At 35.8% G+C, this 13505-nt stretch overlaps 1 protein-coding gene across 1 annotated transcript in view; it reads left to right on the top strand.

The window, feature by feature from the left end:
- SCLT1 (sodium channel and clathrin linker 1) overlaps positions 1-13505 on the top strand; it is a 308272-nt gene that overhangs the window by 158407 nt on the left and 136360 nt on the right. Inside the window, exon 10 of the mRNA XM_062199088.1 lies at positions 8388-8478. Within this exon, the coding sequence (XP_062055072.1) occupies positions 8388-8478 (91 nt within the window). The remainder of the gene's footprint in view (positions 1-8387; positions 8479-13505) is intronic.

The raw sequence follows: 13505 nt of genomic DNA on the forward strand, positions 1-13505 counted from the left end.
AAGAGAGAGAACTATTAATCTATTTCATTCTCTATCACAAATATCAAATTTAAATTCCTAGAGTTCTGATCCCATTAAATTAGCAGTTCCCATTTCCCTCTAAATTAATACAAATAACTTGTCAATTAAGACCACTGACATTGTAGTCACTGTGACCTTATACTCTTATTTCCCACCTTCCCTAAATAAGCTCTCTACTTTCCTTTTTGTTTTTACTTATCTTATTCCTTCCTAAAGCTTTCCCTTCATCTTTCCTTGTGAGACACATATTCTACCAATACTCATTTTAAATACCTCCCACTTCAATATTCTCTGCTAAATGCAAAAATACTACCTACTCAAAATCATAATGCTTTTATTTTAATCTTCTGTGTTGACTTAAGTATGTTTTGTGAGGGCAGCACTGTCGGGTAGCAGGTTGAGCTGTTGTCTTCAACACTGCCCACCCCCCTTCCAGTCCAGCTCCTTGCTAATGCACCTGGGAAAACAGCAGAGGATGACCCAAGTGCTTGGGCCCCTGCCACACACATGGGAGACCAAGATGGAGTGCTTTGCTTCTGGCTTCTGCCCACCCAGCCTCACACATTGCAGCTATTTGGGGACTGAACTCATACGTGGAAGATCTGCCGCTCTTGCTCTCGCTCTCTAACAGCCTAGTAAATAGATAAAATATTTTTTTTTAAAGTGTACTTTGTGATCATCCTAAGGATTACTATATCTCACCTATCTTGTGTTTTGTGTTCCATTACCACAGTATTGCAGATACTGCAGGCAGTAAACATGTCTATTATATTACAGACTTCAATAACCTACTAAGTAATAGACTGAGTTGATGTTTTCTCCCCGTTGTCATGACTAAGAATTATATTTGTGATCATTATTTACAAGAACAGAAACATGTCAATTTGTGTACTTTTTTGTGAGATATAAGACATTGATGTACCTCAGGAACACAAAAAGAGATCCTGGAAAACAAAGTCAATCATGAACCTTCTGCAGGCATTCTGAATAAACAAGTCTCAGTGAGAGCCTGTACATAAATAGTTGAAAAAAAAAAAAAAAGCTTGCTTTTGTGCACATAATGTATCAAGAACTACAACTACTAGTAATAGTATAGAAAATTACATTTTTTAAAGATTATTTATTTACTTAATAGGCAGAGTTACAGAGAGACAGAGGCAGAGAGAGAGAGGTCTTCCATCCGCTGATTCACTCCCTAGATGGCCGCAACGGCCAGAGCTGCGCCTATCCAAAGCCAGGAGCCCAGTGCTTCTTTCAGGTCTCCCACGTGGGTGCAGGGGCCCAAGCATTTGGGCCGTCTTCTACTGCTTTCCCAGGCCATAGCAGATAGTTGGATCAGAAGTGGAGCAGCTGGGACTCAAATCAGCGCCCATATGGGATGCAGGCACTACAGTTGGCGGCTTTACCTGCTATGCCACAACGCCAGCCCCCAAAATTATATTCTAATATAGAAATTAAAATTTTGAATGACCTTAAATTGCACATAAATTTAAATTAGCTTAAACTGTATATAAATTGTACACAAATGAAATATCTAAACACTAAAAAGTAATTGTATTTATTTTAAAAAGTTTGAAGCTCAGGATATAGATCATTAATGTATATTGTTTTGTAATTTCATCATCAGGCTTCCATCTTTGGAATACACTTAATCATTAATCTGCCACTCTAAATTGGGAAGCAAAAAAACAAAAATAAAATTTCCTAAAAACACTGATGATTTTTTAAGTTCACACCTTTACCAAAATTATGTTTGGGCATTTTCTAAAGTCTTTAAGAATGAGTTGTTGGCTTTATTTTAATGGGTAATTATAGAAGTACATAGTAAAGTACCTAACATCTGCATTTCTTTCATTTTAAAGCAGAAAAAGAATAAATACCAAATCAGTAAATATTGGGTTTTATTTCGCATAGAATCTTATCATTTTTCATGGTGTGAAAAACAATTTATAGTTATTCCTGAAATTCCCATGTTCAGAGAGTACAAGAGGAAACAGACAAAAATTGATGTTAAAATTGACTCATAGTATTTGATGTTATCTCCAAAAATGCATTGATAATTGAAGCATATTAATTTCTGTATCCATTGATTGTATACTGAAATCTAATGTTCTATTCTTTATCTTATTCTTGATTATGCCTTGCTTGGAAGAGTGAAATTTGATTTCGATAAGTTTAATTCAAATTTCTGTAATATTCTAAGTAATTGAAATTTACATTAATGAAATCTCCCAGAAATTTGAAATTGATTCATAAAGAAACATGCACAAAAATGAAGTGATATGTCCTTTAAAATATTTGGGAAACAGGCATTTGGCACAGCAGTTATGACACTGTTTGGAACACTCACACCCCATACTAGAGTGCCTGGGTTAGGCCCAGCTCTACTCCTGATTCCAGCTTCCTGCTAATATGCTTCATGGGAGGTAGCAGATGATGGCTCAAGAAGTTGGCTTCTTAAGACAGGAGAGCTGGATTGAATTCCCAGCTCCTGCCTTTGACCTAGCCTGATGCTGTGGAATCTTCCCCTCTGTCTCTGCCTCTCAAATAAATAAACTATTTTTAATTTAAAATATTTGGAGCAACAAGAACAAAATACTTGGATAGTTTTTATATCAAGGTTGTTAATATTTAACTAGTACTCTGTATTCCAATTCATCTTCCTGAGATGAAAATTGTTTTTGACTTTTATAAAATTACATACACAAGCAGACATATATTTAAAACATTTGTATGTGATTGATATGAATATATTATTAGTTGCTTTATAAAATGAAATTTAAATTATTTTTGTTGATTTGTTCAAAGAATTCACAAGTTGAAATATTTGCAAAGACTCATAAAAAACTTCCCAGAATTTAATTTCAGAAAACTTATTTAAGGGTAATCATATCGTGCAGCAGGAAAACTATCACAGGCAAGAAAGCTTCATAGGTCCATGTAACATCCAGGCATAAACGTCCTAATGTCTTTATTCATCCGGAGACATACTTTGTCTACAGATTAAACCATTAAGATCTAATCTTGGCTTTGGGTGTACCCCAAGCTAAAGTTCCCATCAGAGTTTTTGTTTGTTTGCCCATTTGGTCACATAGCTGTCTAAGCCAGCTGAAAATCAACAGTAAAAAAAAAAAAAATCAACTTTGAATGTTGCCAGGAGATATTCATACTTTAAACAGCACATCATAAATCCCTCTATTCATAGATTGGCTAAGAGTCAAGACCAGATTTTCTGGCATCCCTAGAGCTTTCCCAGTCCAGCTGCAAATCAGTGCTACAGTACACAGTTCCTGACAACTTAATCTAATAAAAGGCAAGATGATGATGATAGCTACATTTGTATAAAATACACTAAATTTTTTTAAAGTACTTGCTTTAAGCTTAGTTGAACTTTATTATCATTCAGTGAGTTATATGGGAAGATTACTTTTATTTCCATTTTACAGATTCTGATAGTTATATTCAGTTGATTGATCCAGTTCACATTTTTTTGTAGTGGTAAAAGCCAGATCTAGAAAAATGTTATGACTTTTATTCTAGAATTTTGTTTAATATAGCTAGCAGAAATAAATATAAAGAACCACATTTTCTAACTACCCTGTGGAACAATGTGGGAATGAATTAATATGTATAAAACTACCAGTTATTTTCACTCACAAAACATAGTATTAGTGCTTTAGAGAATATAATAGTTCAAATGCTTTCAGAATATTTCTCCTTTTGTTTATGTATTTGAGAAAGAGAGAAAGAGAGGAAAGGTGAGAGAGAGGTTGTACCCATCTACCAATTCACTGCTCAAATGTGTTTAACAGCCAAGGTGGGGTCAGATGAAAGCCAGGAGCTAGAAACCCTATCTAGGGCTCCCATTTTGGGTGGTAGAAACCCAAGTACTTGTACCATTGCCTGCTGTCCCCTAGGGTGTGCATTAGCAAGAAACTAGAGTCAGGTGCTGGAGGCAAGTATCAGCCCAGACACCCCAATATGGGTTGTGGGTGTCTTAACCAGTAGGCTGAATGCCCTCCTCTATTCTTCCTTTTGATGACTTACAAATTAAATCTAAGTACAGTGCCTGATTTTTTTTTATGTAGTTAAGAGATTCTTTTCCTGAAAAAAAAAAACAAACTGGTGTTAAATTGGAAATGGCATAGAAAATTAATTAATTAAAAAAAATATTATGTAGGATCTCTGTCTTTAATGTGCTGTACACTCTTATTTTTTTTTTTGATTTTTTTTTTAACTTTTATTTAATGAATATAAATTTCCAGTGTACAGCTTATGGATTACAATGGCTTCCCCCTCCCATAACTTCCCTCCCACCCACAACCCTCCCCTCTCCCACTCCCTCTCCCCTTCCATTCACATCAAGATTCATTTTCAATTCTCTTTATATACAGAAGATCAGTTTAGTATAAAGATTTCAACAGTTTGCACCCACATAGAAACACAAAGTGAAACATACTGTTTGAGTACTAGTTATAGCATTAAATCAAAATGTACAGTACATTAAGGACAGAGATCCCACATGAGGAGCAAGTGCACAGTGGCTCTTGTTGTTGACCCAACAAATTGACATTCTAGTTTATGGCGCCAGTAACACTCTTATTTAATGCTATAACTAGTACTCCAATAGTATTTTTTCACTTTGTGTTGCTATATGGGGGCAAACTGTTGAAACCGTTACCTAATATATACTAAACTGATCTTCTGTATATAAAGAGAATTGAAAATGAATCTTGATGTGATTGGAAGGGGAGAGGGAGCGGGAAAGGGGAGGGTTGCGGGTGGGAGGGAAGTTATGGGAGGGGGGAAGCCATTGTAACCCATAAGCTGTACTTTGGAAATTTATATTCATAAAATAAAAGTTTAATAAATGAAAAAAAAGAGAGATTCTTTTCCAAATTAGTATGAGATGATATATATTTGTAAGAACTGTTCACAAAATTATTATTCTAGGATTCTCTACATATAAATATCAAATTGAGTATATAAGATACTAAATAAAAGCATTAAGATAAAGGTTTTCTTCTGACTGGTTCTCTCTCTCTCTCTCTCTCTCTCTCTTTCTTTCCCTCTCCCTCTTCCTCTCTCCTCCTGCCCTCTTTTTCACTAGTGATAGATTTACATGTTTACAATGTGCCAGGTTCTGTGCTGTCTCCTGAGAGTTTAAAAATAACAAGATTTGATGCTTGCCTTCAATTATTTTACATTCTGTTTTTTAATGAATTTAAAACTCTACAGAGGAGGACTCCTACAGTAGTGATTATAATACAGCCATCTGTTATATATTATAAGGATTGGAATTGTAGAATCTTTTGCCTAAGAGAAGTTAAAGAAACTTAAGATAGGAAAACTTTTGAGGAATTTGTCAGAAAAAAGAGAAGGAAGTCCAGCTAAATTGAGTGTGTAAAAAAAGAAGCAAAGATGTATTTAGGAAACAATGAGTTAGTAGTCTGTTATACTAGGAATATAAATTATCTGGGAGTGAGTTGGCAAAAGATGACATTCGTTAAGGCTAATGACTGGCTTTATTTGCCACGTAGAGAAGTGTAGATTTGTGCCAAAAAAAAGTATGGAATCCAGAAATAATTTTTAAACAGGAATTTTTTTATTATAGAACTTTTTTTAACATATAAGACATATTATATAGATTAAATTAAAGAGATCAATGGTGGATAATTTTGGAAGTGATGATGGGGCTAGTAGTTCAGCCATGGATGTGAAACTTGAATGTGTAATTGAGAGACAATTTAGAAATATACTCAGGAATATTAGATAGAAATGAAGAAAGAATATATTATAGAATTTTTGATCAAAGCAGGTTACCTAATCCTCCTCCTTGTAATTGGACATGAGGTCTTTGAGACATCTATTATGTCACGCGAACTGCCTTAGACCACATTACGAGTTAGTAACAAAATAGCTTCCTGACTTTTGTGTTCTCCACATTGCAACTTGTTTCTGTGTCTCCAACAGATTTGTTTTGCCTTGATCATGCTACATGTGAACTTACATTTACATATTTATTTATATTTTAATGGGCACTTGAAAGTACTTTATCTATTTTGACCTGTTGGCAAGCCCATGAAACAAGTCAATGAGAATTATTAAATCATTTACGAAGGTAAAGACCCAAATTGCCATGGTTATCCAGTTTTATCATCACAACTTATCATCATTTTCTCAATTTTATCATCACAACTTAAATATCTTATTCCTTAAGTTTTTCCCTTTAAAATATGTAGGATTTTGTAATTGATAGATTCATTTACTGGTTTACATAATAGATGTACTCCTGAAATTATCTGTAAGGTTAAGGAGGATTTTGCATGCAATGATGTAAGATGGATTTTTTCTTTTGTTTTTATTTTGTCATTTGGTGAATCATTTTGCAAGTGAAGAAAGTCAATTTTGTTTAATTTTTTTATAATCTGGGTTTATTTAAAACAAAGCATTTTTAAATACTAAATCTTATAAAATATTAGGATCTTTTCTTGATAGTATGTAGTAGAGGGTTCTGCTTGAATCCCAGTTTTTACTTTTTGTAAATTCTTTTGTTGTTGTTGTTGTTGTTGTTTGACAGGCAGAGTGGACAGAGAGAGAGAGACAGAAAGAAAGGTCTTCCTTTGCCGTTGGTTCACCCTCCAATGGCCGCCGCGGCTGGTGCGCTGCAGCCAGCGCACCACGCTGATCTGATGGCAAGAGCCAAGTGCTTACCCTGGTCTCCCATGCAGGTGCAGGGCCCAAGCACTTGGGCCATCCTCCACTGCGCTCCCGGGCCACAGCAGAGAGCTGGCCTGGAAGAGGGGCAACCAGGACAGAACCCGGTGCCCCAACCGGGACTAGAACCCGGTGTGCCGGCGCCACAGGCGGAGGATTAGCCTATTGAGCCACAGCGCCGGCAACTTTTTGTAAATTCTTGAGCATATTGGTAAACCTCTATCAACCTCACTCCCCTCCATTTCAGTTTGATATTATAATATTCCTTAATTCACAGTTATTGTGAGTGTTAATTAAGATTATTACAAACCATTTACAGCTGTTCCAAGTTACTCATAATTATGATATTATTAGATATGTATTTCCTGTTGTTTTATACTAATAGGTGATATATATATATGAATACTGAAGAGTCAAAATTAAATAAAGTAGCATTTATTTGTAAACTTTTCATCAGATAGTTCCTATTAAGTCAAATAGTATTGTTATTTACATTTAAATACATTTAAAGTAGTAAATAAGCAAATAGGGACAGCTCCTACACTAAAGTAGCCTTTTCCTAATATATAATCAATTTGAATATTCTGTGTTCACACAGAATCCATATGATATTAAAAATAATCTGTTTAATAAGCTCATACTATTGTTCTAAAATTATTTTCTATGGAGCATCAGAAAGATAATCAAATTTATTAGAATGTTCAAAACACGAGCTTATGTTGTTCATTATAACCACAGTCTCTGAAAAAAGTATATATTACATTGTCATTGGACAATGTTTTCATTGACTGGATTAAGTGGTTACATAATATATACTTCTGGTATTCAGAGAATGAAAAGATATTGAAGCTTAGGTTTGTTTTCGTAAATTCTGTAATATATATTCAATATTTCTCTAATCATAAATTCAAGAAATTATAAACCTAAAAATATGCTACTTGGTGGACAAAAACTCGTGTTAGGTAACTAGTCAAGATGATAAACTTGTTGGCCGGCGCCGCGGCTCAATAGGCTAATCCTCCGCCTGCTCACCAGCACACCAGGTTCTACTCCCGGTCGGGGCACCGGGTTCTGTCCCAGTTGCCCCTCTGCCAGTCCAGCTCTCTGCTGTGGCCCGGGAATGCAGTGGAGGATGGTCCAAGTCCTTGGGCCCTGCACCCGCATGGGAGACCAGGGTAAGCACCTGGCTCCTGGCTTCAGATCAGCGTGGTGCGCAGGCCGCAGCACGCCGGCCGCAGCGGCCATTAAAGTGTGAACCAACAGTAAAGGAAGACCTTTCTCTCTGTCTCTCTCTCTCTCACTGTCCACTCTGCCTGTCAAAAAATAAAAAATAAATAATTAAAAAAGATGATAAAGTTGTTTTTAATTAAATATATCAAATTATTTCTGTAAAGTATTGTTTATCCAAATAAAGTATTTGTGGTTCCACCTTTGCACCCCTCCCCACTCAGCTATGTTTGTTCTTCTTTACTCTCTCCCACATATATTTTGTTAGTAATAAATAATAAGGTAATTTTAGAATTTATTCCTCAGATCCATATTTAGGTACACAAGAGTTAGTACTGATATTATAAAACGTAGTTGTCTCCTAATTTTTTATTCTTTACGATCTGAAAATAATGTTCATTAATTTACTTTCTGCTTTTCAGGAAAGCCAAGTTAGATCTTAGAGTTGCATCCGCAAAAGTGGAAGAGTTAACTAAAGTGACTGAAGATCTTCAGGCACAGATGCAAAAGAAGGTATGTTCCATTTCTAAGACAATTAGATGATTGTAGCTTAATTTTCTATATATTTTACTGTTGATTTATTTTGGTTTAAGTGCTAAAGGGAGTTATTAGGAGAAAATTCATTGTTTTATTGCCCCCTAAATGTAAAAATCAGAAGCTAAATAATAATATTGGGAACAACTTTATAAAGAAATTTTTATTTTTAGACACCTGAGCCTAATTCAAGAAAACATCCTCATCATCCCTAAGCAGATTAATGTAAGATTTGTTTTGGTTAATTATTTATATGTAGAAGGAAGAGAAACATTTGATAATGTTTTAATGCTATATTTGAAAATATTCATTAAATAACAAACTCTAGTTCTTTTATATGTAATTGATAAGTTTCAGGAGAGTATCAGCAAAAGGTCAGGGTTTAGATTTCGGATGAATAAAATTATTTAAATTCTAGCTTTGGTACTTACTAGCTATATAACTCTAAATCTGACTTCCTGCTCTGGGAAAAACTGATTGTATTTGTGCAATAGTTAGAATCCTTGAATAGATGACAGTTGTAAAAATTGGATAAGTTTTTTTGTTTTTATTTTAAAAATATTTCAAATAATATAGAAAAGTATAAGGAAGAGTTCCATCAGCACACATACACTTAAGTTTTTAACATTTTGACATAGTTGCCTCAAATGTATATATTTTTAAGATTTATTTATTTATTTGAGAGGCAGACTGACAGAGAAGGAGAGACACAAATCTTTTATCTACTAGTTCACTCCTCCAAATGGCTACAGCAGCCAGAATTGAGCCAGACTGAAGCTAAGAGCCATGAACTCCATCCAAGTCTCCCACATGGGTAACTAGGACCCAAATAATTGGGCCATCGTTTGCTGCCTTACCATGTTCATTAGCAGGAAGCTGTATTGGAAGTAGAGTAGCCAGGACCAAACCAGTACTCTGATATTGGATGTGGATATCCTAAGCAGCAGCTTAACCTGCTGCACCATGGGCCTCCCTATAAATATTATAGATACATAAATACATACTATTTTTCAGAGGAGTGGCTATATTAATATTACAGAGCTTGAGATTCATGACAGAGATCATAAAATTAAGAAAGAAGGGTAAATTGTTATTTAGGAGATAGAATTCACTGAAGTCAATATTTATAAAAAGATATTTATTTTTTTTTACGAATTTCACCTTTTTATTTATTTTTTTTTTCTTTTTTTTTAATTAAACTTTTATTTAATGAATATAAATTTCCAAAGTACAGCTTATGGATTACAATGGCTTCCCCCTCCCAAAACTTCCCTCCCACCCACAACCCTCCCCTTTCCCGCTCCTTCTCCCCTTCCAATCACATCATGATTCATTTTCAATTCTCTTTATATACAGAAGATCAGTTTAGTATATATTAGGTAAAGATTTCAACAGTTTGCCCCCATATAGCAATACAAAGTGAAAAAAAATACTGTTGGAGTACTAGTTATAGCATTAAATAACAGTGTACAGCACATTAAAGACAGAGATCCTACATAATATTTTTTTAAATTAATTTTCTATGCCATTTCCAATTTAACACCAGGTTTTTTTTTTTCATTTCCAATTATCTTTATATACAGAAGATCGATTCAGTATATAATTAGTAAAGATCTCATCAGTTTGTACCCACACAGAAACACAAAGTGTAAAAATACTGTTTCAGTACTAGTTATAGCATCACTGCACATTAGACAACACATTAAGGACAGATCCCACATGGGATGTAAGTACACAGTGACTTCTGTTGCTGACTTAACAATTTGACACTCCTGTTCATGGTGTCAGTAATCTCCCTAGGCTCTAGTCATGAGTTGCCAGGGCTATGGAAGCCTTTAGAGTTCGCTGACTTTGATCTTATTCCGCTAGGGTCATAGTCAAATTGGAAGTTCTCTCCTCCCTTCAGAGAAAGGTACCTCCTTCTTTGATGGCCCCATTCTTTCCAATGGGATCTCACTCGCAGAGATCTTTCATTTAGATCTTCTTCTTTTTTTCTTTTCCATGGTATCTTGGCTTTCCATGCCTACAATACTCTCATGGGCTCTTCAGCCAGATCCGAATGCCTTAAGGGCTGATTCTGAGGCCAGAGTGTTGTTTAGGACATCTGCCATTCTATGAGTCTGCTGTGTATCCCACTTCCCATGTTGGATCTTTCTCTCCCTTTTTGATTCTATTAGTTAGTATTAGCAGACACTTGTCTTGTTTGTGTGATCCCTTTGACTCTTAGACCTATCGGAGCCATCGAATGTGAACTGAAATTGATCACTTGGACTAGTGAGATGGCATTGGTACATGCCACCTTGATGGGATTGTATTGGAATCCCCTGGCACATTTCTAACTCCACCATTTGGGGCAAGTCTGATTGTGCATGTCCCAAATTGTGCATCTCCTCCCTCTCTTTTTCCACTCTGAAATTTAACAGGGATCACTTTTCAGTTAAAATTTCAACACCTAAGAATAATTGTGTGTTAATTACAGAGTTCAACTACTAGTACTAGAACAACAACAACAACAAATACTAAAAAGGATAAAGTATTACATTGTACATCTAGAGCCAGGACAAGAGCTGATCAGTTCATTCTTTCTTATAGTGTCCATTTCACTTCAACAGGTTTCCCCTTTGGTGCTCAGTTGTCACCGATCAGGGAAAACAAATGATATTTGTCTCTTTGGGACTGGCTTAATTCACTCTCACTCAGCATGATGTTTTCCAGATTGCTCCATCTTGTTGCAAATGACTGGGTTTCATTGTTCCTTACTGCTGTATAATATTCTATGGAGTACATGTCCCATAATTTCTTTATCCAGTCTACTGTTGCTGGGCATTTGGGTTGGTTCCAGGTCTTAGCTATTGTGAATTGAACTGCAATAAACATTAATGTGCAGATGGCTTTTTTATTAGCCAAATTAATTTCCTTTGGGTAAATTCCAAGGAGTGGGATGGCTGGGTTGTATGGTAGGGTTATGTTCTGGTTTCTGAGGAATCTCCAGACTGACTTCCATAGTGGCTTTACCAGTTTGCATTCCCACCAACAGTGGGTTAGTGTCCCTTTTTCCCCACATCTCTCCAGCATCTTTTGTTGGTAGATTTCTGAATGTGAGCCATTCTAACTGGGGTGAGGTGAAACCTCATTGTGGTTTTGATTTGCATTTCCCTGATTGCTAGTGATCTTGAACATTTTTTCATGTGTCTGTTGGCCATTTGGATTTCCTCTTTTGAAAAATGTCTATTGAGGTCCTTGGCCCATCTCTTCAGTGGGTTGTTTGTTCTGTTGTTGTGGATTTTCTTGATTTCTTTGTAGATTCTGGTTATCAACCCTTTATCTGTAGTATAGTTTGCAAATATTTTTTCCCATTCTGTCGGTTGCCTCTTCACTTTCCTGACTGTTTCTTTCGAAGTACAGAAACTTCTCAATTTGATGCAATCCCAAATGTTAATTTTGGTTTTGACTGCCTGTGCTCCTGGGGTCTTTTCCAAGAAGTCTTTGCCTGTGCCTATATCTTGCAGGGTTTCTCCAATGCTCTCTAATAATTTGATGGTTTTGGGTTGTAGATTTAAGTCTTTAATCCATGTTGAGTGAATTTTTGTGTAAGGTGAAAGGTAGGGGTCTTGCTTCAAGCTTCTGCACATGGAAATCCAATTTTCCCAGCACCATTTATTGAATAGGCTGTCCTTATTCCAGGGATTAGTTTTGGATCTTTGATCAAATATAAGTTGGCTGTAGATGTTTGGATTGATTTCTGGTGTTTCTATTCTGTTCCATTGGTCTATCCATCTGTTTCTGTACCAGTACCATGCTGTTTTGATAACAACTGCTGTTTGGTATATCCTGAAATCTGGTATTGTGATGCCTCCGGTTTTGTTTTTGTTGTACAAGATTGCTTTAGCTATTCGAGCTCTCCAGTGTCTCCATATGAATTTCAGCATTATTTTTTCCAGATCTGAGAAGAAGGTCTTTGGTATCTTGATTGGTATTGCATTGAATGTATAAATTGCTTTTGGGAGAATAGACATTTTGATAATATTGATTCTTCCAATCCATGAGCATGGAAGATTTCTCCATTTTTTGGTATCCTCTTCTATTTCTTTCTTTAAGGTTTTGTAGTTTTAATCGTAGAGATCTTTAACATCCTTGGTTAAGTTTATTCCAAGGCATTTGATTGTTTTTGTAGCTATTGTGAATGGGATTGATCTTAGAAGTTCTTCCTCAGCCGTGGCATTGCCTGTGTATACAAAGGCTGTTGATTTTTGTGCATTGATTTTATATCCTGCTACTTTGCCAAACTCTTCGATGAGTTCCAGTAGTCTCTTAGTAGAGTTCTTTGGGTCCCCTAAATAAAGAATCATATCATCTGCAAAGAGGGATAGTTTGAGTTCTTCCTTCCCAATTTGTATCCCTTTAATTTCTTTTTCTTGCCTAATAGCTCTGTCTAAAACTTCCAGAACTATATTGAATAGCAGTGGTGAGAGTGGGCATCCCTGTCTGGTACCAGATCTCAGCGGAAATGCTTCCAGCTTTTCCCCATTCAATAGTATGTTGGCCGTGGGCTTTTCATATATTGCTTTGATTGTATTGAGGAATGTTCCTTCCATACCCAGTTTGCTTAGAGTTTTCATCATGAAAGGGTGTTGTATTTTATCAAATGCTTTCTCTGTGTCTATTGAGAGAATCATATGGTTTTTCAACTGCAGCCTGTTAATGTAGTGTATTACGTTGATTGTTTTGCGAACGTTGAACCATCCCTGCATACCAGGGATAAATCCCACTTGGTCTGGGTGGATGATCTTTCTGATGTGTTGTTGCATTCTATTGGCCAGAATTTTATTGAGGATTTTTGCATCTATGTTCATCAGGGATATTGGTCTGTAATTCTCTTTCAATGCTGCATCTTTTCCCGGCTTAGGAATTAAGGTGATGGTGGCTTCATAGTAAGAATTTGGGAGGATTGCCTCTTTTTCGATTGTTTTGAATAGTTTGAGAAGAATTGGAGTTAGTTCTTCTCT

The sequence above is a fragment of the Lepus europaeus genome, chromosome 8, assembly GCF_033115175.1.
Source record: "Lepus europaeus isolate LE1 chromosome 8, mLepTim1.pri, whole genome shotgun sequence".
In the NCBI taxonomy this organism is placed as follows: Eukaryota; Metazoa; Chordata; class Mammalia; order Lagomorpha; family Leporidae; genus Lepus; species Lepus europaeus.